Genomic DNA, 23082 nt, shown 5'->3' with positions numbered 1-23082 from the left:
AGTGGATGATGACACATAATGGGGGGAGGGAAGGGTTAGTGTTAGGGTTAGAGTTAGGGGTAGGGAGGGGGGCAAGTATGGAGGAAGGAAGTACTGTATAGAGGGAAAGAGGTGTGGGAGGCGTGGGGGGAAGGGAAAAATAACAGAATGAATCAAACAACATTACTCTATGTAAATTTATGATTACACAAATGGTATGCCTTTACACCATGTACAGAGAAACAACATGTATCCCATTTGTTTACAATAAAATTTTAAAAAAATTTTAAAAAACCCCCCCCAAAAAAAATAAATAAAGATAGGATTTTGAATGCTGCGAGAGAAAAACATCAGATTGCATATGGGGGAGACCAATATGGATAGCAGCCCATTTCTCAACCCAGACTCTAAAAGCTAGAAGGACCTGGAACAACATATTTCAAGCTCTGAAAGAACATTGTTGCCAACCAAGAATCCTATACCCAGCAAAACTAACCTTCAGATTTGAAGATGAAATAAAATCCTTCCATGATAAACAAAAGTTAAAAGAATTTACAAATAAAAAGCCTGAGCTACAGAATGTTCTCAACAAAATATTCCATGAGGAGGAAATGAAAAACAACAATGTAGGTCAACAAAGGGAGGAACTACCTTAGAGAAAAACCACTCAAAGGAGAAACCAAGCCTACTTAAAAACCAAAAGTAAGCCAAATGACTGGGAATACAAATCATTTCTCAATAATAACCCTGAACGTTAATGGCCTAAACTCATCAATCAAAAGACATAGACTGGCAGAATGGATTAAAAAGAAAGACCCAACAATATGCTTCCTGCAAGAGACTCATCTCATAGAAAAAGACATCCACAGACTAAAGGTGAAAGGATGGGAAAAAACCTACCATGCACACGGACTCAGTAAAAAAGCAGGTTTCCATCCTTATATCAGATAAAGTGGACTTCAAGCCAAAGTTAGTCAGAAGAGATAAAGAGACATTTCATACTGCTTAAGGGAACCATAAATCAGGAAGACATAACGATAGTAAATATTTATGCCCCAAACAATGGTGCATCCCTGTACATCAAACAAATCTTTCTCAATTTCAGGAATCACATAGACCACAACACAATAATTCTGAGTGACTTTAACGCACCGCTGTCACCACTAGATAGATCTTCCAAACAAAAACCAAACAAAGAAACCATAGAACTCAATAACACAATCAATAACCTAGACTTAATAGACATATATAGAATATTCCATCCATCAATGAGCAGATTCACTTTCTTCTCAGCAGCACAAGGAACCTTCTCGAAAATAGACCATATGTTATGCCACAAAGCAGCCCTTAGGAAATGCAAAAAAATTGAGATACTGCCTTGTATTCTATCAGATCATAATGGACTGAGAGTAGAAATCAATGACAAAATAAAAAACAGAAATGACTCCAACGTCTGGAGACTAAATAATATGCTATTGAATGAAATATGGATAACAGAAAACATCAGGGAGGAGATTAAAAAATTCTTAGAGATCACTGAGAATGACAATACAACATATCAAAATCTCTGGGACACTATGAAAGCAGTACTAAGAGGAAAATTCATTGCATGGAGCGCATTCCAGAAAAGAATGAAAAGTCAACAACTAAATGACCTAACATTATAGCTCAAAGCCCTAGAAAAAGAAGAACAGAATAACAGCAAAAGTAGTAGAAGACAGGAAATAATTCAAATCAGAGCTGAAATCAATGAACTTGAAACAAAAGAAACAATTCAAAAAATTGACAAAACAAAAAGTTGGTTTTGAAAAAGTAAACAAAATAGACAAACCCTTAGCCACACTAACAAAGAAAAGGCAAGAGAAAACTCAAATTACTAAAATTCGTGATGAAAAAGGAAATATCACGACAGACACCACTGAGATACAGAACATAATGAGAAGCTACTTTGAAAATCTGTATTCCAACAAAATAGAAACTACTGAAGACATTGACAAATTTCTAGAGACATATGCTCCTCCCAAACTGAACCAGGAGGACATACACAATTGAAACAGATCAACATCAAGCAATGAAATACAAGAAGCCATTAAAAACCTACCATCCAAGAAAAGCCCAGGACCAGATGGATTCTCAGCAGAGTTCTACAAGACCTTCAAAGAAGATCTCATTCCAATACTTCTCAAAGTATTCCAGGAAATAGAAAAAGAGGGTACCCTACCAAACTCATTCTATGAAGCTAATATCACCCTCATACCCAAACCAGGAAAAGACACATCAAGGAAAGAAAATTTTAGACCAATATCCTTGATGAATATGGATGCAAAGATCCTTAACAAAATATTGGCAAACCATATCAAAAAGCATATTAAGAAAATCGTGCACCACGATCAAGTGGGTTTCATCCCTGGAATGGAAGAATGGTTTAACATTTGTAAATCAATAAACATAATCCATCATGTCAATAGACTTAAGAATAAGAATCATATGATTATTTCAATTGATGCAGAAAAAGTGTTTGACAAAATACAGTACCCCTTCATGCTGAAACACTAGAAAAAATAGGGATAGTAGGAACATACCTGAACATTGTAAAGGCTATTTATGCTAAGCCCATGGCCAACATCATTCTTAATGGAGAAAAACTAAAACTATTCCCTTTAAAAACAGGAACAAGACAGGCATGCCCTCTTTCACCACTTCTATTCAACATTGTCCTTGAAACTCTAGCCAGAGTTATTAGGCAGACTAAAGAAATTAAAGGGATACAAATAGGAAAAGAGGAACTTAAGCTGTCACTATTTGCTGATGACATGATTCTATATTTAGAGAATCCAAAAAACTCCTCCAGAAAACTTCTAGACCTCATCTATGAATTCAGCAAAATAGCAGCCTATAAAATCAACATGCATAAATCTAAAGCATTTTTATAAGCAAGCGACGAAACAGCTGAAAGGGAAATGAGGAAAACAACTCCATTTGCAATAGCCTCAAAAAGAAAAATACTTGGGAATCAATCTAACCAAAGAGGTAAAAGATCTCTACAATGAAAATTACAAAACATTGAAGAAAGGAATTGAGGAAGACCTTAGAAGATGGAAAGATCTCCCATGTTCTTGGATAGGCAGAATTAATATTGTCAAAATGGCCATACTATCAAAAGTGCTATACAGATTCAATGCAATTCCAATTAAAATCCCAATGACGTACCTTACAGAAATAGAGCAAGCAATTATGAAATTCATCTGGAAGAATAAGAAACCCATATTAGAATAGCTAAAGCAATCCTTAGCAGGAAGAATGAAGCAGGGGGTATTGCAATACCAGAACTTCATCTATACTACAAAGCAATAGTAACAAAAACGGCATGGTATTGGCACCAAAATAGGTAGATCAATGGTACAGAATAGAGGACACGGACACAAATAAATACAATTTTCTCGTACTAGACAAAGGCGCCAAAAATATGCAATGGAGAAAAGATAGCCTCTCCAACAAATGGTGCTGGGAAAACTGGAAAACCATATGCAACAGAATGAAACTAAACCCCTATCTCTCACCCTGCACAAAAATCAACTCACAATGGTTCAAGGACCTTGAAATCAGACCAGAGACCCTGCATCTTATAGAAGAAAAAGTAAGTCCAAATCTTCAACTTGTTGGCTTAGGATCAGACTTCCTAATCAGGACTCCCATAGCCCAAGAAATAAAAGCAAGAATCAATAACTGGGATAGATTCAAATTAAATAGCTTTCTCTCAGCAAAGGAAACTATCAGCAATGCAAAGAGAGAGCCTACAGAGTGGGAGAATATCTTTGCCACTCATACTTCAGATAGAGCACTAATTTCCAGAATATATAAAGAACTCAAAAAACTGTACACCAAGAATACAAATAACCCAATCAACAAATGGGCTAAGGATATGAACAGACACTTCACAGAAGAAGATCTACAAGCAATCAAACATACGAAAAAATGTTCACCATCTTTAGTAATAAGAGAAATGCAAATCAAAATTACACTAAGATTCCATCTCACCCCAATTAGAATGGCGATTATCAAGAACACAAGCAATAATAGGTGTTGGAGAGGATATGGGGAAAAAGGTACACTCATACATTGCTGGTGGGGCTGCAAATTAGTGCAGCCACTCTGGAAAGCAGTGTGGAGATTCCTCAGAAAGCTTGGAATGGACCCACCATTTGACCCAGCTATCTCACTCCTTGGCCTATACCCGAAGGACTTAAAATCAGCATACTACAGAGATACAGCCACATCAATGTTCAAAGCTGCTCAATTCACAATAGCCAGACTGTGGAACCAACCTAGATGTCCTTCAATTGATGAATGGATAAAGAAACTGTGGTATATATATATACAATGGAATATTACTCAGCTATAAAGAGTAATAAAATTATGGCATTTGCAGGCAAGTGGATGAAATTGGAGAATATCATGCTAAGTGACATAAGCCAATCTCAAAAAAGAAAAGGACGAATGATCTCGCTGATAAGCGGATGATGACACATAATGGGGGGCGAGGGAGGCGAGAATGGAAGAAGGAGGGACTGTATAGAGGGAAAAGAGGGGTTGGAGGGGTGGAGGGAAGGGAAAAATAACAGAATGAATCAAACATCATTACCCTATGTAAATGTATGATTACACAAATGGTATGCTGTTACTCCATGTACAAACAGAAACAACATGTATCCCATTTGTTTACAATAAAAATAAATTAAAATAAAAAAAAGACATCCATAACTATTATATTCCCACCCATCCATGAATGCAGGATATCACTATTAAGTATTAATAGTAGTATTTAAATAGAACGGGAAAGAATATTCCCTAAAAGTGGCAAGACAATGTTATATGTTCATCATACCGATTTCATTTTCATTGTAGGTAGAAAGGAAGACTGCATTTCCCAGACTCTCCTGCAATTACAGAGGAGTCATGTGACTATTCTGACCATGGAATGTAGTGGAAGTGATGTATGAGACTCACGGACCTGGTCATAAAATTCTGCACACTATCCTCCATACTGTTCCCATTCCACAGTGACTTTGGAGGATACATGTTGAAGGCAATGATGCCACAAGAAGGAAAAAGCCTCAGACCCTGCATGACTGTGTGGAGCCCAGATTGGACTGTGTGTGAGTGAAGAATGAATATTTGTTGTGCTGTTCCTCTGATATTTGGGGTCATTTGTTATAGCACCTAGCATGCTCAGACCTGACTCATGGAAATACAGTTTTCCACTGTGTATCTCATTGGATTCTTTCAAGAGTCCTGTGAACTTGGCAGGACAATTACTGTTCTCCCTGTCTTACAGATTCCAGGTCCAGAGCCCTTATCCTGGTCCAATATTCCCTCTCCAACTACCAAAGTTCACACTAGAGGTATAATTCTACCAAGAGCCTCTTTTTCCATTTTACAGATGAAGAAAAGAGGCTCCTTTATTTAAGGTCACACAGTTGTTGGAAGCAGAGCTTGCTCAGTCAGGTGCTTTTCCTCTAAAGCTGTGCTTTTGTGTGAGACCATCTGCCTGCTTAATGGGAAAAGAGAGGAAAGTGCACATCCAGGTAGGGCTCTGTATGCCTATCCATGTACACCTGGGGTTTGAAATGCAGAAATAAACAGGCCTGATAAAGGTGTCTGAAACAAAGGTTCCCAGTTCTCACAGAGGTGTTATTTCAGCTGAAGGGACAATATGGAGGGAGGGAAGAAGGGAGAGAGGGAGAAGACCATCAAGATCCCTACCACGGTAGGACCCCTGTAGTCCAGGTCTGCTCCTCAATTTCAAGTCCGCCAGTACCCGGATTTAGCAATTTGACCCCTCCAACACCCTGTGACTCCAGACAGAGCAAGTCCCTCCCCTGAAATGTTTCACTTTTTCTCTAGTTCCCAACCTTGGCTGCACATGAGAACCACTTAAAAGCTTTAAAATCTACAAATGCACAACATCCTCTGTCTCTGAGGTGGGGCCAAATCATGGACTTTTTTACAGCTCCCCAGGAACTTCTGATGTCCTACTACTGCCTTAAGCAATCAGCTTAGAGTTCTGGCTAGTGATCAAGTAGGAATCAAGTGACCAGATGCTCAGAGCTCCTTCCCGATTTAAGGAGAAGGGTCACAGGGTCAGGATAACTCTTCCCCAGCAATGCCCCTGCTTGTCCTGGTTGTCAGAGGAGATCCGAAAAATACAGCAGGAAACAAGGCACTGTGATGCTTGCCTGCAATCCCAATGACTCAGGAGGCTGAGGCAGGAGAGTCCCAAGTTTGAAGTCAGCCTGGCAATTAAGTGAGACTCTCTCTCAAAATAAAAAAATAGAAAAGTCTAGGGATATAGCTCAGTGGTAGAGCACCCTTGGGTTCAATTCCCAGTACTTAAATTAAAAATTAGAGTTGGAAAAAGTTGATTTTTTGTTGTTGCTTATTAGCTTGTTTAGCAATAGATATAACTTTTGTTCTGAAATATAAACCTTGGCACTGAATAGATAGTGGTTCCCTAATTCTCTTGGGTCCAGCCCTGACATGAATGCAATCTCCTAAGAAATTTTTTCAAGTAAACTAATCTTTTTTGTTTTTTTGTTTTTTTAAGACTAATTTATATTTCCTTGAAGTTACCCCACACCCATGTGTGGTGGTTAATTCTATGAATTGACTTGACTGGGCCACAGGGTGCCCCGATGTTTGGTCAAACATCATTCTGGTGTTTCTGTGAGGGTGTTTTGGGATGAGTTTAACATTTAAATTGAATGACTGAGTAAATCAGATTGCCTGCCCTAATGTGGGTAGGCCCTATCCAATTAGTTGAACACCTGAATAGAGCAGAAGGCTGAGCCTTCCCTGAGTCAGAGGCTCCCCCTGCCTGTCTGCCTTCTAGCTGGGACACTGGCTTTTTTTCCGTCATTGAATTTGAACTGAAACATCAGCTCTTCTGAGTCCTCAGCTTGTGGACTACAGGTCCTGGGATTTATCAGCCTCCACAATCATGTAAGCCAGTATATAAGAGATAACACACATATAGCTGTATTTTTATATACATATGGGTATATATAAATGTATATGGGTATATATGGGTAGCTGTCCCTGCTTTGGGGGGAGGTCCCTCCCCTTTTTCAAGGGCATTAGAGTCTGTGCCAAGTGGCCTGGTCTTTGACTTGCTGAGTGATTGCTTGATGATACACATTTGGGAAAATGGTCATCTCTCCTTGTCCCAGAATGACATAGAGTGAAGAATCTCAACTTTGGAATCTGCTAGACTGGGTTCCAGTCCTGGTTGTGCCATGTACTAAACTGTGTGTCTTTCAGTAAATTATCTAACCTCTCTCAGCCTTGGTTTCCCTTTTATGAAAACATGATAATCATAGTGATATATCCCTACCTCACAGAATCCTGATGTTTGTTTGAGACATTCCATAGTGAAATCGTTAAGTGTATGGATGCTGGATTGCTAGGTTCAAATCCTGCTTTGATCATATGATGTCTGTATGGCCTTGGTGGAAATACCTGCCCTCACCATGCCTCACTTTCCTCTTCTGTAAAATGAGAGTAATAATACCTATTTTATGGGGTAGTTATAAAGACAAAATGAGTTAATATTTGTCATGTGCTTTGATCACTGCAAGAGCTATACAGTTTTGTTTCCTTGCACGTGCTTGGTAATAAACCTTGGCTATTTGTCTTTATTCTCATTGTCAAACTCAAAGACCTGCCAGCAGTTGGGGCCACGTACAAGTGTGTGGATGTCCGCCTCTCAAGATGTTCTCACACTTGGGCAGCTGAATTTGGGTCTCCCACAAAGCTGGGTGCCAGTGTCCCTGCTGACCCTAGGGACATGCTCACCCACAGGAGGGGCATTCCCCATGAGCAGCCATGTTTGCTAGACCCTGTCCCCCACCACACTCACCTGAGCTCTCCATGGGTGCCTGTGGTGCAGGTGAGGAGGATGTGGTTGTCTCTGGCAGCAGAATGGAAAGTAGAGTGGTTGATTTTCTGCACAGAGGTGGTTCTGCAAAATAAGAGGCAGTATTGTAAGTGGTGGGAAGGTACAGAAAGGGTATTTGGGACAGAAAAACTCCTAAGGGAACCTAGGCTTCTAGAAAACTGGAGGGAAGTCTAGATTTATTTAAGCAATATTTAAGTAATTCTTAAATATTTACAGGGTAGAAAGTCTGGGTTTTGTTTTGCAATAGTTATATATGCCTGTATATGGGGCCTCCATATCTGTTGGTTCCACATCTGTAGATTCAAGCAACTACAGAGAGAAAATATTTGGAGGAAAAAACCTTAAATTTGTGCTGAGCACACACAGACATTTTCCTTGTCATGCTTCCCTAAACAATACAGTACAATTATTTACATAGTATTTACATTATATTAGGTATTTTAAGAAATCTAGAGATGATTTAAAGTATGCAGAAGGATATACATAGGTTATATGCAAATATTACACCATTTTATCTAAGGGACTTGAGCATCCCCCCAACAGTGTCTGGCATGAGTAGGTGCTCATTTAACACTGAGCATGAGAAAGGTCGGGGCTAAGGATAGGGAAGAGGTGAGAAGCTTCCACTCCTAGGAACTGTATTCGGTACCCATTGGAAGTGTGGGTATGGAAGCAAATCCTTGAGAATATTGAGGAACAATTATGTTTAATTAATACTTAAATGGTGCTTAATATATATGCCAGGCACCCTTCTAAGCACTTAAAAGTATCAGTTCTTTAACACAAATATTAAACTTATGAGGTGGATACTATCCCCCACCTATTTTATAGCCAGGGAAACTGGCACACAGAGGGGTTAAATAACTATTCAAGTTCAGATAGCTAGTACATAAGGAAATGTGAACTTGATCTCAGACCATGTGCTCTAGAGCCCAGACCTCAATCATAACCTGAGACAGCCTCACTGTGAGCCCTGTGGGAGGTGCCCCCAAAGTCTACTCCCCAGAGCAGCAGGCCTAACAACTGAAAAGCAGAGGAACACTGGAACAAATTGGAGAGAAAATAAGAACACATACATGAGAAAGGAAAGAGAGAAAGAGAGAGAGAGAGAGAGAGAGAAAGACAGTATATTTTTAGATATACATATTTGTGTGTATTTATTTATTTATGTATATATATCTGTGTGTATGTATATTTCAAAAAAGAAAATCTGAATCTTTAGATTCTACATGGATTTTTAGAAAAATAATTATGACCCCAAAAGTTCTTAAAGACTCTTAAAGAGTCAGAAAAATGACTTATATTAGTAACCATCAAGAACTAGCTCTAAAAAAGTGGTATTAACCCAGATATTTCCTCCAATAAGTTCTTTCCAACCTGAAGGAAAAAAAAGAAAATTTTTATTATTTAAACTTTCCCAAAACATACAGAAGGGAAGAGTCTTTCTTGATCAGAAAAAGCCAGCTTTACTTTGATCCCAAAGTCTAAGAAAGGTAGTTTTAAAAAGTAGATCAAACACATCACACCCATTGAAATGGCTAATATTAAAAAATCCAAAAAGCAAACAAATTTTTAAAACTACAAAATTGTTTATAATGGAGAAAAACCCAGAAGAAACATAAAAGCCCACTTATAGAGTATCAATGAAATAAATTAATCTGTGCCATGGACTACTATGCAGTCATAAAAGTGATGATGTATATCTCTATTTACTGCATTAAAAAGACTTTCCAAAATATTAATTTTTAAACTGCAGATAACAAAACAGTTAACACATTTATAACATTAACTTTTTACTTCTTGATACTAGGGATTGAATTCAGGGGTGATTAACCACTGAGCCATAGCCCCAGCCCCTTTTAAAAAATTTTTATTTTGAGACAGGTTCGTTTTTTTTTAAAGATGTTTACAGACCTTTATTTATTCATTTATTTATATGGGTGCTGAGAATTGAACCCAGTGTCTCACACATGCTGGGCAAGTGCTCTACCACTGAGCCACAATCCCAGCCCTGAGACAGGTTCTTGCTAAGTTGCTTAGAGCCTTGATAAATTTCTGAGGCTGGCTTTGAACTTGTGATTCTCCTGCCTCAGCCTCCCAAGTCACTGGGATTACAGGTGAGCACCAGCGGGCCAGGCCTCTATAGTTAATTTTTAAAAGCATTTTAAGTTTGCATATATACATTGAAAAACAATCAGAAAACATCAAAACATGACATTGAAGTTTCTGATTCTATTAAAGACAGAGTAAGTACATTCCACTGTAACTCTCCCACTAGGTACGACTAAAAAATCCAGATGGTATACATGCAGCAACTGGATGAGGATTCTGAAAAGTAATTGGCAGCAGACAGAAGGTGGAAGGAAACCAGAACTTGAAGTAAGAACAATCTGGTAATGTGTTTTCTATTCTCCACCCTCTGTTCTACACTGGCATGGACCCAAAGGCTAGAACCTGGAAGAACATCCTGAGTATAGATGGAAAAAGGTCATTGAAAAGCCCTATCTTGGGCTGGGGGAATAACTCAGTGGTAGAGCATCTGTCTAGCATGTGTAAGGCACTGAGTCTGATCCCCAGTACTGTTTAAAACAAACAAACAAACAAGCAAACAAACAAACAATGCCATGTCTTTCTTATCTGAGGAGCAGAGAAGGACTCTCTGAAGACTAGAGAGATGAAAGAATCCCCCTTTTTCTTTTTGTTTTCTCCTGCTATATCCCCAGGCAATCCTGTGATAGTAGTAACGGCAATAGTGAGAGGCAATGGTTCAGCAAGTGACTAAAATTCTGAAAAAGTGAAACTCTTCTAACTAGAGAAACTCAGTCCTAATGCATGGGAAGACTCCTTGTTGCTCTTTCCCTCTATCAGAGGAACAAAAATAGAAGGGGCAAACAAGATGGAAAAGAACAAAATGGTCACCTTTCACAGTCATAATTACACTAAGTATAAATGAGCTACACACAGCAAGTAGAGATTGTTGGAATAAATAGTCCAACAGAAAAAGAACTATGCCACCTACAAATAGGCTTACTTCAAATATAATGACATAGATAAACTGAAAGCAAAAGGACAGGAAAAGATCTATCATGTAAGCACTAAACAAAAGTAGATTTCAGAGAAAGAAAAATTGCTAGGAACAAAGAAAGCATTACATAATGCACCTAATAACAGGGCTTCCAAATGCATGCAATAAAAACCAATAGAAAAAAAAAGAAAAAGAAAAAAATAGAAAAAAACCAATAGAACTAGAGAATAAGTGGGTAAATTCACAAATATACTTGGAGATTTTAATAGACCTCTGTTAAAAAGGAAAATCAGCAAGGATATAGAGAAAAATCAATGATATTATCAGTTGATTGAGCTCAATTGGCATTTATAGAATACATAATAACAGCAGCATGCAAATTCTTTTCAAGTGAATATGGAACATTCACCAAGACAGATAATAACTTGGGTCATAAGACAAACTTTAGCATATTTAAAATAATTGAAATCCTACTAAGTAGGTTTGCTGATCATAAAATTAAACTTGAAATCAATAACATAAAGCTAACTAGAAAATTTCCAAATACTTGGAAATTAAACAACACATACCCAAATAACATTTGGGCCCAGAAAATAAATGAAGAGTGAATATTATGAGTTTAGCATTACCCCAATACCAAAACTGAACAAAGAAGGAAACAACCCACTATCTCTTATGAACACATATGGAAAAATTCTCAAAAAATATTAACAAATCAAATCCAGCAATATATAAAAAGAATAATATGCACAATGACTTGATGGGTTTACCCAGGATGTAATATTAGTCCACTGTTTGAAAGTCAATAAACATAATCTACATTAAATACTAAAAAAGAAAAAAAAACATATGATCATATCGATTGATGCAATAAAAGTATTTGATGATTTTAACACTTACTAATGATAAAAATTTATAGATCAAGGCCTATAAATTGCCTGTAATCCTAGCAACTCCAGAGGCTGAGGTAGGAGGATCACAAGTTTGAGGTCAGCCTTGGTAACTTAGTGAGATCCTGTCTCAAAATAATAAGATAAAAGGGGCTAGGAATGTAGCTCAGTGGTAGAGCACCCTAGGTTAAGTCCCCAGTACTAAGACAACGACAACTAAAAAAACAAAAAACAAATTCAAAAAAACCTTACCAAAAATTAGGAACATGAGAGAATTTTACTACCTGATAATGGGCATCTACCAAAAGCAAACAAACAAAAAACCTGCTAACATACTTAATGGTAGGTAAAAGACTGAATGCTTCCCTCAAAAAAGGTATACATATTGGAAAGGAAGAAACAAATCTATTTGAAAGTTCTACAAAGAAATCCTAAAACAAGCATAATGAATAATAAATTGCAAGCAAATTAAATCCACAAAATATCCTAGAACTATAGAGTAATTTTAGCAGGAGTCACAAGAAACAAGAGCAACATACAACATCTGTCATATTTCTACATACTAACAATGGACAATTGGAAACCAAAACTTAAAACACAGTACCATTTACAACATCTCCAAAAGGAAAGAAAGAAATACTAAGGTATAAGTCTAACAAAATGTGTAGGATCTGTATGATGAACATTACAAGCTGCTACTGAAATAAAAGATCTACATGAATGGGGAGACATACCACGTTCATGGTTTGGAACACCTAAAATAGTTAAGAGGTCAATTCTTTCAAAAATGTTTTATAGATTAACATAATTCCAATATTAGCAGGAGTTTTTGGTAGCTACACATAAGTAGATTCTCAAATTTATTGGGAAAGGCAAAGAAACCAGAGTAGCCAAAGGATTTTGAAACAGAATAATATTAGAGGACACACACTCCTTATTTAAGAATTATTATAAAATTATGAGCAAAAAGCTAAGCATATAGAGCACATCCAGATCAGATTTCTCCAGTTTTACTTGTGTTTATTTATCTTCTAATAATACATATAAAACTACAAAATAGTGCTATTTACTCATAAGTCATTGACTTATGGATAATTTTTATCTTAATATGTTTCTTCATTTTCTGATTTTTAAATATTGTGTTTTATTTTTTACCATGCAGTGAATGGCACACACAAAAGAAGAGAGCTAATATGTATATAAGTTTGTGAAGCATAATAAAATGAATGTCTGTGAGTTCACTCAATTTAAGAACATCTCCACTGCATGGCTGCATAAAATCAGAAATGAGCAATAATCTATTAAATTCATCACTGCTGTCTTCCTTTCTTGGCTCCAGGGACACCTGAGCTGTGAGACTGACCTCTTCATTTTGAGTTCAATTCTCCCAGTCTTGAATGGCATGGTCCATTGACTGACCTCTGAACCTCAGCCTCCTCCTTTGTGTACCCCAAAACACCATGTGGAACACAAGGCTATTGAACAACACCTGGATGTGGAGATCAGGGACCCAAAACACAACTGAAGAGAGGAGTACATCGACCATTGTACACTGGGCCAGGCATATGACCTGCACCTATAGTCCCAGCTAGTCAGGAGGCTGAGGCAGGAGGATTACTTGAGCCCAGGAGTTCCAGACCAGCCTGGCCCATCTCAAAAAAAAAAAAAAAAAAAAAATGGAGGTCCCTAACATGTATTTAAGAGAGTTGTAAGCACAGTCATCTAAATCATAATGAATTATAACATTCAAACATGAAAACTTGATCATGAGTGAAGGAACCATCTAAGGGAAGAAGCAGAAAATGGCCACATAGTGTGAGCCACCACATGCTGTAGATAGACAGCTGGGCACAAGGCAGATTCAGGTTCTGATCCCAAATCCAGAGGTGGCCAGGAGGCCAAGAGATTTTCCAAATGGAACCCAGGAACCTGGGTTTCCCAGGTCTCCTGATTACTTGTGTGGATGGAGGGAATGATCATAACCTTATTCCAACCACTGCCCCTACTAGGTCCAAGCCACCATCATCTCTTGCTTGGATTGTGGCAGTGTCCCCCAATGTTCACAGTTTCCATTCATCCCCCTGCAACCTGTTCTCTGTGTAAATTCCCTCCATTGCTTCCCTTTGATCTTCTAGTAAACTCACACCCACCCCTCATCTTATCTGCAAGCTTGCCTAATATGGCCCCAGGGCAACTCTCCAGCTTCGTCTCATCCTGCTCTTGCTCATTGGGTTGCACCATTTTGCCAAGCTCAGTTCTGCCTCAGGACTTTTGCACACCTCTGTCTGGCCCTCCCCACAGCTCTTCCCCCACTTGGCTTCTTCTCAAAGTTCAAGTTTCAATTTAAATGTCACCTCTTTGAGAGATCTTTCCTGACCACTGCAGTCACATTCTTGTAAATGCTTTAATTTTATTCACAGAATTTGTCAGATTTGGTAATTTTCCTGTGTCCCAATTACTTTTCTTAGAAACAGATTAGAATTTGAGCCCAAGCAACACAGGATCCTGGTATGTTTTAATTGCTGTAGCATGTCAGGTACCTAAGGTGGCGTTGGCACCTATTAGACAAAGAACACATATTTTAGACATTTGATGAATGAATGAAAGTAAAGAAGAATCTTGCCAAAAGTCACATTGCCAATGAAGGACAGAATGAGTGCTGAAACTCAGATCTCAACCTGAGGTCATGGTCATCACCCTTGCCTTCTGTACTCCTTCCTCTCTCCCCTCCAAATTTCAGAGTCTCCTGTGCAGTAATAAAATAAAGTGAGCACACAGGTCAACTCCTGCCCAGGTGGGATCAACTAATAATGACCATGGAGTAACCCTGAAGGAAAAGAAATCACACAAATAGACTAAAAGAGAAGTGTATATCCAATAAGCTATCATGGAAAGGCGTGATGTTCCTGGGATGATTTTCAACTGAAGATAAAATTCTAAGACTCTAACAATCACTGTCAGAAAGATTCCTATTGTTGATTCATTTATTCATCCATTCACTCAATCCCTCGTCAAACGTTTATCTGGCATTTATGTATATTTGTGCAGGTGCTGGGGATGCTTTGCCCTGCCCTCTTGCTCCTCCCACAGTGGACCTCTGCAATTTACTTCCTCTCTTTTGGGGTTGCTGACCACACCATTGTGGGGTCAACCCTCAGGGACCAACTTGCACTAAGACAGGAAATGGAAACAAACAAGAACCCCAATCATTCTCAAATGCATCAACATCTCATTTGTTTTATTTCAGAAATGAGAAGAATTCCTTAGGACATAAAGTTTGCCTTCTCAAACCCCAAAGCATGTCTTCAAACATTTTCTCAAAGGATCTTGATGGAGCCGAGCGGACACTGCATGCTCTCGAACAGTGAAGATTGCAAGAGCTGTTAGTGAGGGCAACCTCCACCCCCGCCACATGACTGCGACTTTTTGACTTCCCCAGTGTTACTCACTATAGCCATGCTGACTGGGCCCCGAATGTAGTGAGTGAATAGGGCTTTGGTCCAGGCCAATGCCTCACTGGCTTTTTTGTAATTTTCTCAGCAAGGAAAGGTGAGGTTTTGTAATTCATCCATCCAAAGAAGCACTTACTGTAATTTGTCTGCTCGAAGGGGTGCCTCCTTATTTGAGCAAAGTGCCATCTGTATTGGCTACAACCCTGTCTCAGCCGTCTCTGCTTTTCCACCCAACTGCCAATTTGCTGAAGGTTGGAAAGCCAGGTGAACAGAAGTGATCATTGTGAATGTAAAACATGAAAACAAAACCTGAGCATGGACCTTCCATCCTTGGATTTTGGTACATCTATTCAGGTGGTTCAGAGGCCCCTCTGCCTGTTTTCTACTCCTGGTATTATTATTGGTGACTGAGGTATTTGAGTAAATCAAAGTACATCCATGGAAAGCTATCCATGTGGTAGACATTTTGCAAGACCTGAGAGTTTAGCAATCAATGAATGAGACATAGTCCTTGCCCAGAGGAGCTTCTGGTCATAACAATCTGTAACTTCTTCATGACCACAGTGTGATTTTAGTTGCCCAATACTCTTGAGTAGGCCTCACACACTCCCAGCCCACCACTAAGGCACTGAAAATGTCTCAGAGGCCTAACACATGCAACATACTTGTGATGGTTAATTTTATGTGTCAATTTGAGTCAAGGGATGCCCAGATAACTGATAAAACATTATTTCTGCTTATGTCTGTGAGGTTGTGGGTTAGTCAACTTTCCATTACTATAACAAAATCCCTGGTTTAATTAACTTAGAAAAGGTTTATTTGATCTCAAAGTTTTGGAGGTTTCAAGCCATGATGAATTGACCGTATTGCTTTGGGACTTTGGTGAGGCAGCACATCATGGCAGGAACACATGGTGAAGCAAACCCACTGACTTCAAGAGCCAGGGAGTTAAAGAGAAAGGTGATGGACCTGAATTTCCACAATCCCCTCCATGAGCATGCCCCCAACTACCTAAAGACCTCCCTCTAGGCCCCACCTCTTAAAGGTTCCACCACCTCCCCACAGCACTACTCGGAGAACCAAGACTTTTATGCATGGGCCTTTGGGAGACATTCAAGGTCCAAACTACAGCAGAGTATTTCTGGAAGAGATTAGCATTTGGATTGTAGACTGAGTACAGAAGCTCTGCCCTCACTGATGTGGGTGAGCATTATCCAATTCTTTGAGAGCCCAAGTAAAAAGTAAATTTGCTCTCTCTGCTTGAGCTGAGAAATCCATCTTCTTCTGCCCCTGGGATACCAGTGATCCCACTTCCTGAGCTTTCAGATGTAAATGGAAACTGACACCATTGACTCTCCTGGATTTTAGGCCTTTGAATTTAGGCTGGAACTGCACCATGGGATTTTCTGGGCCTTCTGCTCACTGATGGCAGACTATGGGATTCTCCGTAATCACATGGGTCAGTTACTCATAACACATTTCTTTATATATGAAAACACACATATATGAAACATATAAAATATATACATATATACATATAAAACATGTATGTTTACACATAAACATATATTATATATACTATATGTATATCTTATTTATTGTTTCTCTGAAACACCTAAATAATACACTGTTTAACTACCAATTTCACATATGCACACAGGGAAACCCTGTAGACTATTCTCTGCCTGTATATGCTTAAAATTCACTTTTTACATCAAAAACTAGGCATATGGTAAAAATCTAAAAGACATGCATGGCTTTACAATGAAAAATGAAAGTCCTTCTCACCCCTTCTCTGGTTCATCTATTTCCTTTCCCCAGAAGAAGCCCATGGCTTTTGAAAAATTAAATCTGTGGTCAACATTTAAAAACCAGATTGCACATAAAAATCAAAATTTGAATTTTTAATTGAAAGAAATAACTGGAAGAACTAGTAACACTGGGCTCACGTTTCTTTATGGCAACGATCGGTTGGCAATGAAGTGCAGTTGCCCCTGTTGAAGGGCCATGTGTTCCCCAGGGTCTCAGTCCCCTTCCCCTACCTACTGCATCCACAATGCAGAGGACTTGGGCAGTGCTGGCACCAACACACCAGCACTGTCAGCTTGTCTGTGGCATCGTTTATGCCACCTGCTGGGTTCTCAAAAGCAGACACATTAGCAATCCACAACCTATGTTGTGGTTCACATTCTAGTTCTCAAAGCAAAGAGTTAATTACAGAATACCTGATGTGAATGGGCATTGAGGTTAGCCTGGTGCCCATGTAAGTCATCCAGCAAACATTTCTGGTGCATCTTGTACTTCCCAAGAGCTCTTTATATCGTGTTAATTTCTGGTTCCCTTCACCAGTATGTAACTTCACGAGGGCAGAAATGCTGTTTTGTTCATTGTTGTGTCCCTGTTACCTGATACTGTTTATATCACACAGAAGGCTCTCTATAAGTGTTACCAAATGAATGAAAACCAGGTGCTTGTAACACAAGACGGGTTACTGTATCCAAGCTGCTCCTAGGCTAGGGGGCAGAAACAAGTAGTTTGGCACAGTTAATATAACAAATGGCACAGAAAACAAAGATGGCACTGATGCCTAAGATACTGGCAGAGAAAATAACAGTCCTAGGAATTGTGAGAGACAGACATAATGGTGAGAAGGGCATTGTGTTTTTCCACACTCACATGCTGGCCACTCCTGTCACCTGTGGTGGCTGATCTGCCTCAAGCCCGCAAGACACCAGCCTCTGCCAATATCCTGAAAGGTCCCTAATGACTGGCGGGGGAGGGACCCCAACCACTTGGGACTGTGGCCTGCACTGCGCCTCTGGCCCTACACGACCCACAGGATCCCCTCACTGATTCACTTGTTCAATAGTTCTCAACACAAAGCAGAACATTTAAGTCTTCAATTAAGTAAGCGAATGGATTCATCCATTCATTCAATAAATATTTATTTATCATCTTCTGTATGTCAGACTTTGCTTCAGGTCCTGGAAAGATGGCAAAGAATGAAAAGAGCTGTTTGAAATGAAAATTGCTGTTTTCATAAAGGTTGCACTCTAATAGGCGTGTAGTGCAGGAGGAAGGAACAGGAAATAAACAATTAAGTTAGATATCAACTGATGCTAAGTGCTATAAAAATAAAGTTTTTTGGGAGGGGGGAATGCGAGGCCCCTCAGTTGGAGAGGAGTTTTGAAGGTTTATTTTATATTTTTATTTTTTTTTAAACATTGTATTGTAAGCTGTGTGTGGTGGCACACACCTATAATTGCAGCGGCTCCGGAGGCTGAGGGGCAGGAGGATCAAAAGTACAACGCCAGCCTCAGCAACTTAGTGAGACCCTAAGCAACTCAGTGAGACCCTATCTCTAAATAAAATCTAAAAAAGTCTGGGGATGTGACTCAGTGGTAAAGCCCCTGGGTTCAATCCCCAGTACTATAAAAAAAAAAAAATTGTATTATAAGTTGACAGTTAATTGTATGTCTTAAAGGGATACAAAGTGAGCTTGCAATATATGTATACAATATGGAACTATTAAGTCATGCTAATTAACACATCCAGCACCTCGCTTACTTCACAGTTTTGTGTGTGTGATGAGAACACTGAAATTTATTTTCTTAGCAATTCTGAAATACACATGCTTCTCAATTTACAATGAGGTTACATCCCAATAAATCATCATAAATTGAAAGTATCATAGGCCATTTAATACATCTAACCTACCAGCCATCGTAACTTAGCCTAGCCTATCTTAAACATACTCAAAACACATATATTATCCTATAATTGGGCAAAATCATCTAACACAAAGTCTGTTTTATAATAAAGTGTTAACTATCTCATGGAATTTATTGAATACTGTATTGAAAGTGAAGAACAAGAGTGGTTGTATGGGTCTGCTTCAGCACCACTGTAAAGTTGAAAAATCAGAAGTTGAACCATTGTAAGCTGGGGATCACCACACACAACACACTTATTATTATTATTTGTAGTACTAGGGATTGAACCCAGGGCACCCTACCACTGAGCTATATCCCCAACCCTTTTTATCTTGAGAAAGTCTCACGGAATTTCCCAGATTGGTCTCAAACTTGCAATCCTCCTACTTCAGCCTCCCAAATTGCTGAGATTACAGGTGTGAGCCGCTGCACCAGGCACCATCACTAACTACCCTATTATTAACTACGGTCACCATACTATGCAAAACATCTCAAATAACTTATTCCTTCTAACTGAAACTTTGTACCCTTTGACCAACATCTCTTCATTTTTCCCACTCCCCCCGAGTGTGTGTGTAGTTTTTAAAAGGGTGATTAGGGGGTATCTCCCAAGGGAGTAACATTTGAGTAAAAACCCGAAAGAGACTAGGTAGAACCCAGTCATGTCTGTAGGAGAAATGTCTCTGGCAAAGGGAACAACAGAAGCAAAGTCCTGCGGTGGGAGGATTCTTGGTGTCTGCAAGGGCAATGTTGCCAGGGTGCAATAAGTGAGGGGACAATAGGTTTGGGTTCATGCACACCTTGTGAACTTTTAAAGACCATCTTTTTAGGAATATTTGTATAGCAAATGGCCTTGGAAGAGAGAGCATCTCCTCCTAGGCACAGGGCAGATTTACTTGCTGTCCAATATATGAGAGATAATGTTTCCTTTCAGAGCAAAGGTTGGGCAGATCTGCTTGCAACCCTAGTGAGAGCCCAAGATTTCCTAACTTCAGGTTTCCTTGTCTATGATGCACAATATCCATTTGGATTGGCCTCCACACTGCCCCCATGGGACCTTTGCCACAAGCAAAACCCATGGATATAACACTCATGTTGCTTGTTGTGCTGTGAGTAATAAAGTCCTTTGTCTCTGACTCTAGAATTTCAAGTCTTCTATCAGCATCCACAAAATGTGGCAATCTAACCTGCTAATCAAACATAGGGCAAAAAGATCCTCACAGTTCTTGACAGAGAGGTGAGATCAGAGCCAAGGAATGAATGAATGAATGAATGAACAAATGAATTGGGATTCAGAGAGCATTCTTCCTTAAGCCCAGAAGATTAGCAATGAATAGTCCTCAGGGTGGTACCTTCAGAGTTGGCCACTACCATGGAGGTAAAACGGGCCCAAAAATGACCACAGAAGTGAGTAGAAAGAAACAAGTGGAGCCTGTTCACACTGTAGTTGGTATGTGATAATGTGGGGACAACTTCCTGGCCGAAGAACTGAAGAAAGAGGATTTGGATCTGAGGACGCCTGGCTCAGCTGTGCAGGTTCAGGCCTGGCAGCTCCCGCCCTCACCAGCACCCCAACCCCCACTCCCAGAGCCCGCAGCAGGCCGTTCAGACAGAAGAACCTGCCACCCAGGCCATACCTGCAGGACCAAAATCCACTGAGAGAAAAGACAGGAGGCATCCCACAATGGCCCCTCTGCCTCCTTCCTGTCGCTCTGGCACAGAAGGAAGGGATCTGCAGATCCTGTGTCACCTGCTTCTCTCACTTCCTCACTGGGGCCTCCCCTCCTACTGAAGCTGCCTCACACTCCAGATCAGACTTGGCAGACAATGAGCAACACCTAACACCTCTAAACAGTTGGTTTAGAGGTGTGATTAGTGGATTCCTTGGGAGGGGAGGAGAGTGAGCCCCAGGGGCCCAAGAGGCCACAGCCTGGCTTCCCTTGCTGGCCCCTGTGGAGGGCGGCAGTCCTGTTTCCTCAGCTGTGTCTGTCCCTGGCTGGGAAGGAAACACCTGGATGTGGAAGAGCCTGTGGGGATGAGGAGCATTGTTCCCAGGGGCAAGGGCCCTGGGTGGGATCTGGGGGGGCCTGGATACTGAGGGACTAGATGATGGGGACAGCAGCTCAGCATTCACCCTCTGCCACTCAGCCACGGTGCTCTCCTGGAGACAGCCTGGGGGCAGGCAGCAGGCCCTAGTGGTGTGGCACAACACTCCACACCAGAATGCCTGAATTCCAATCTGCTCTGTTGCTAGGGCCACTTGGGTTGGTTGCTTAAAACCTCTGTGTGGCAGTTTTCCTATCTGTAAAGGAGAGCTGCCAGGGGCACCTACCTCACAGGATTGTCATGAGGACTAACAAGGGGATGTTTGAAAACCACTCGGGGCTTAAAAAATGAACAGAACAGGGCAGCGCCTCAGTGTTCTCCTCAAACTCTACTCCTCAGCAGTCAATTGGGGTCCCCGATTGTCTGTTCCCTGATCCCAACTTAAGTGTGCCCACGTAAGTGCCTCTGTGGGTTTGTGTGCTCTGTCCCTGTCAGCCGGAAAGTCTCTTGCCCATCTCTGCACACCAGGCCTTTCCTCTCCCTGAAGCCTCAGCTCAGGTGCCATTGTCCCAGAGCCCTCCTTGACCCTGCACCTGGAGGGCTCTCTCCCCCTCACCCACACACGCAGCCTCGCCTCATCAGGGACCCTAGCACATCTCACTTTCTGTGTCAGACCATCATGGCCATGTCTCAACTCCCAGACCAGGTGGTCATCTCCTTGAGGACAGAGACCAGGCCTCAGTCAGGCTCTGGCACCAGTTGCACAGAGAAGATGCTTGATTCATGTGCACAGACAGGATCAAGCCAGATCAGCAAGACTGCCACTGAATTCCCCAGGAGAGGGATGCACAGGTGATGTCCCAGAAGGGGCACAAACAGGGACCCAGATGAGACCTGGAGTCCTGCTCCCTTACCCCTTCTGCAATCTTTGGCAAGTCATTCCACCTCCCTAAGCCTCAGACTCCTGACCTATAACCTGGGCATTCAAACACTTATCCATCTAACTTCCAATTGCTAGTGAGAATCAGACGGGATCAGGGGACCCTATTGCATAGGGCGTGTGTAATTACCCCTATTATCACTGGCAAGTACAGAAGTCGGGGACAAGAAAGTAGAGCTTCCCTTACAGGGTCCTGTCTTTCATCATTGAAAAATCATAACCAAGCAGGGTGATCCTAAGGGTACCATATCTGGGTAACTCTTTTCATGAAGGCTGGCCCCAGCAACCCAAGAGTTGTGTTCCTAAAAGCCAGAGCATCTCAGCCCCTCTGGGACTTTCCTTCCAGCATCCCTCTTTCCCAACCCCTCCACCCACTCAGCTCAGCTGTGTCTCTCCAGACTCCTTCCCTGGAGACCTCGCCCCAGCCAGCACCTACCTTGGCTTAGCTACAGCTGCTCTGCTCCTCAGACCTTCCGGCTGGTTAGCTCCCCACCTCCCACCCAGTGAGGTTAACAACCCCAGGGACCAGGACGTCTTGGAGGATCCTCCACCCGTCTTCAGTCGTCACTGCTGTCTTCAGATCTGCAGAGAAAAGCCCAGCGACTCACAGGCCAGTTCTGTCCCTCCTCTTCCTTCCCCTTCCCCAAAGCCCTTGAAGCTCCTCCCAGACACATCCTGCTTGAGGCTGTTTTCTGAAGCAGCGTCTGTGGTCACCCACAGTCACTGGAGCTTCTTTATTCTCATCTGGTGCAAGCGGGCACCTCCATAGGAACCCACTCCTCTGGTGCTGATGGGGCAGAGATGCAGGAGCCCTGACCTCTCTTCTGAGCTCCAGACTCGCCAATCTTTCCCCACCCAGGTCATCATCAGCCACAAGTCCTGCAAGCACCTCTGACTTGACGTATACAAACCAACTCATCATTTCACCCCTAAACCTGCTTCTCTGCTTCTTAACCCAGAACAAAAACCTGGGTGTCATCCTAACACCTGCCCCTCTCTCACCTGCAGCATCTAAGCTGCATCAAGTCCTGTCAGCACCTCATGAATTGTCCACCGATTCCCATTCCCACAGTTGTCACTGCG

The 23082-nt window shown here is 40.9% G+C and overlaps 1 protein-coding gene across 1 annotated transcript in view; it reads right to left on the bottom strand.

The window, feature by feature from the left end:
• Positions 1-22611, bottom strand: part of PIK3R6 (phosphoinositide-3-kinase regulatory subunit 6) — a 70800-nt gene extending 48189 nt beyond the window's left edge. Inside the window, exons 1-2 of the mRNA XM_079133071.1 lie at positions 22436-22611; positions 7895-7996 (exon numbers count right to left, since the gene is read on the bottom strand). Of these exons, the coding sequence (XP_078989197.1) occupies positions 7895-7907 (13 nt within the window). The 5' untranslated portion in view covers positions 7908-7996; positions 22436-22611. The remainder of the gene's footprint in view (positions 1-7894; positions 7997-22435) is intronic.
• Between the last annotated feature and the right edge of the window lie 471 nt (positions 22612-23082).

This window comes from Sciurus vulgaris, assembly GCF_902686455.1.
Source record: "Sciurus vulgaris genome assembly, chromosome: 3".
Lineage (NCBI taxonomy): Eukaryota > Metazoa > Chordata > Mammalia > Rodentia > Sciuridae > Sciurus > Sciurus vulgaris.
The sequence above is the reverse complement of the archived record's forward strand: the minus strand, read 5'-3'. Positions and strand labels throughout refer to the sequence as shown.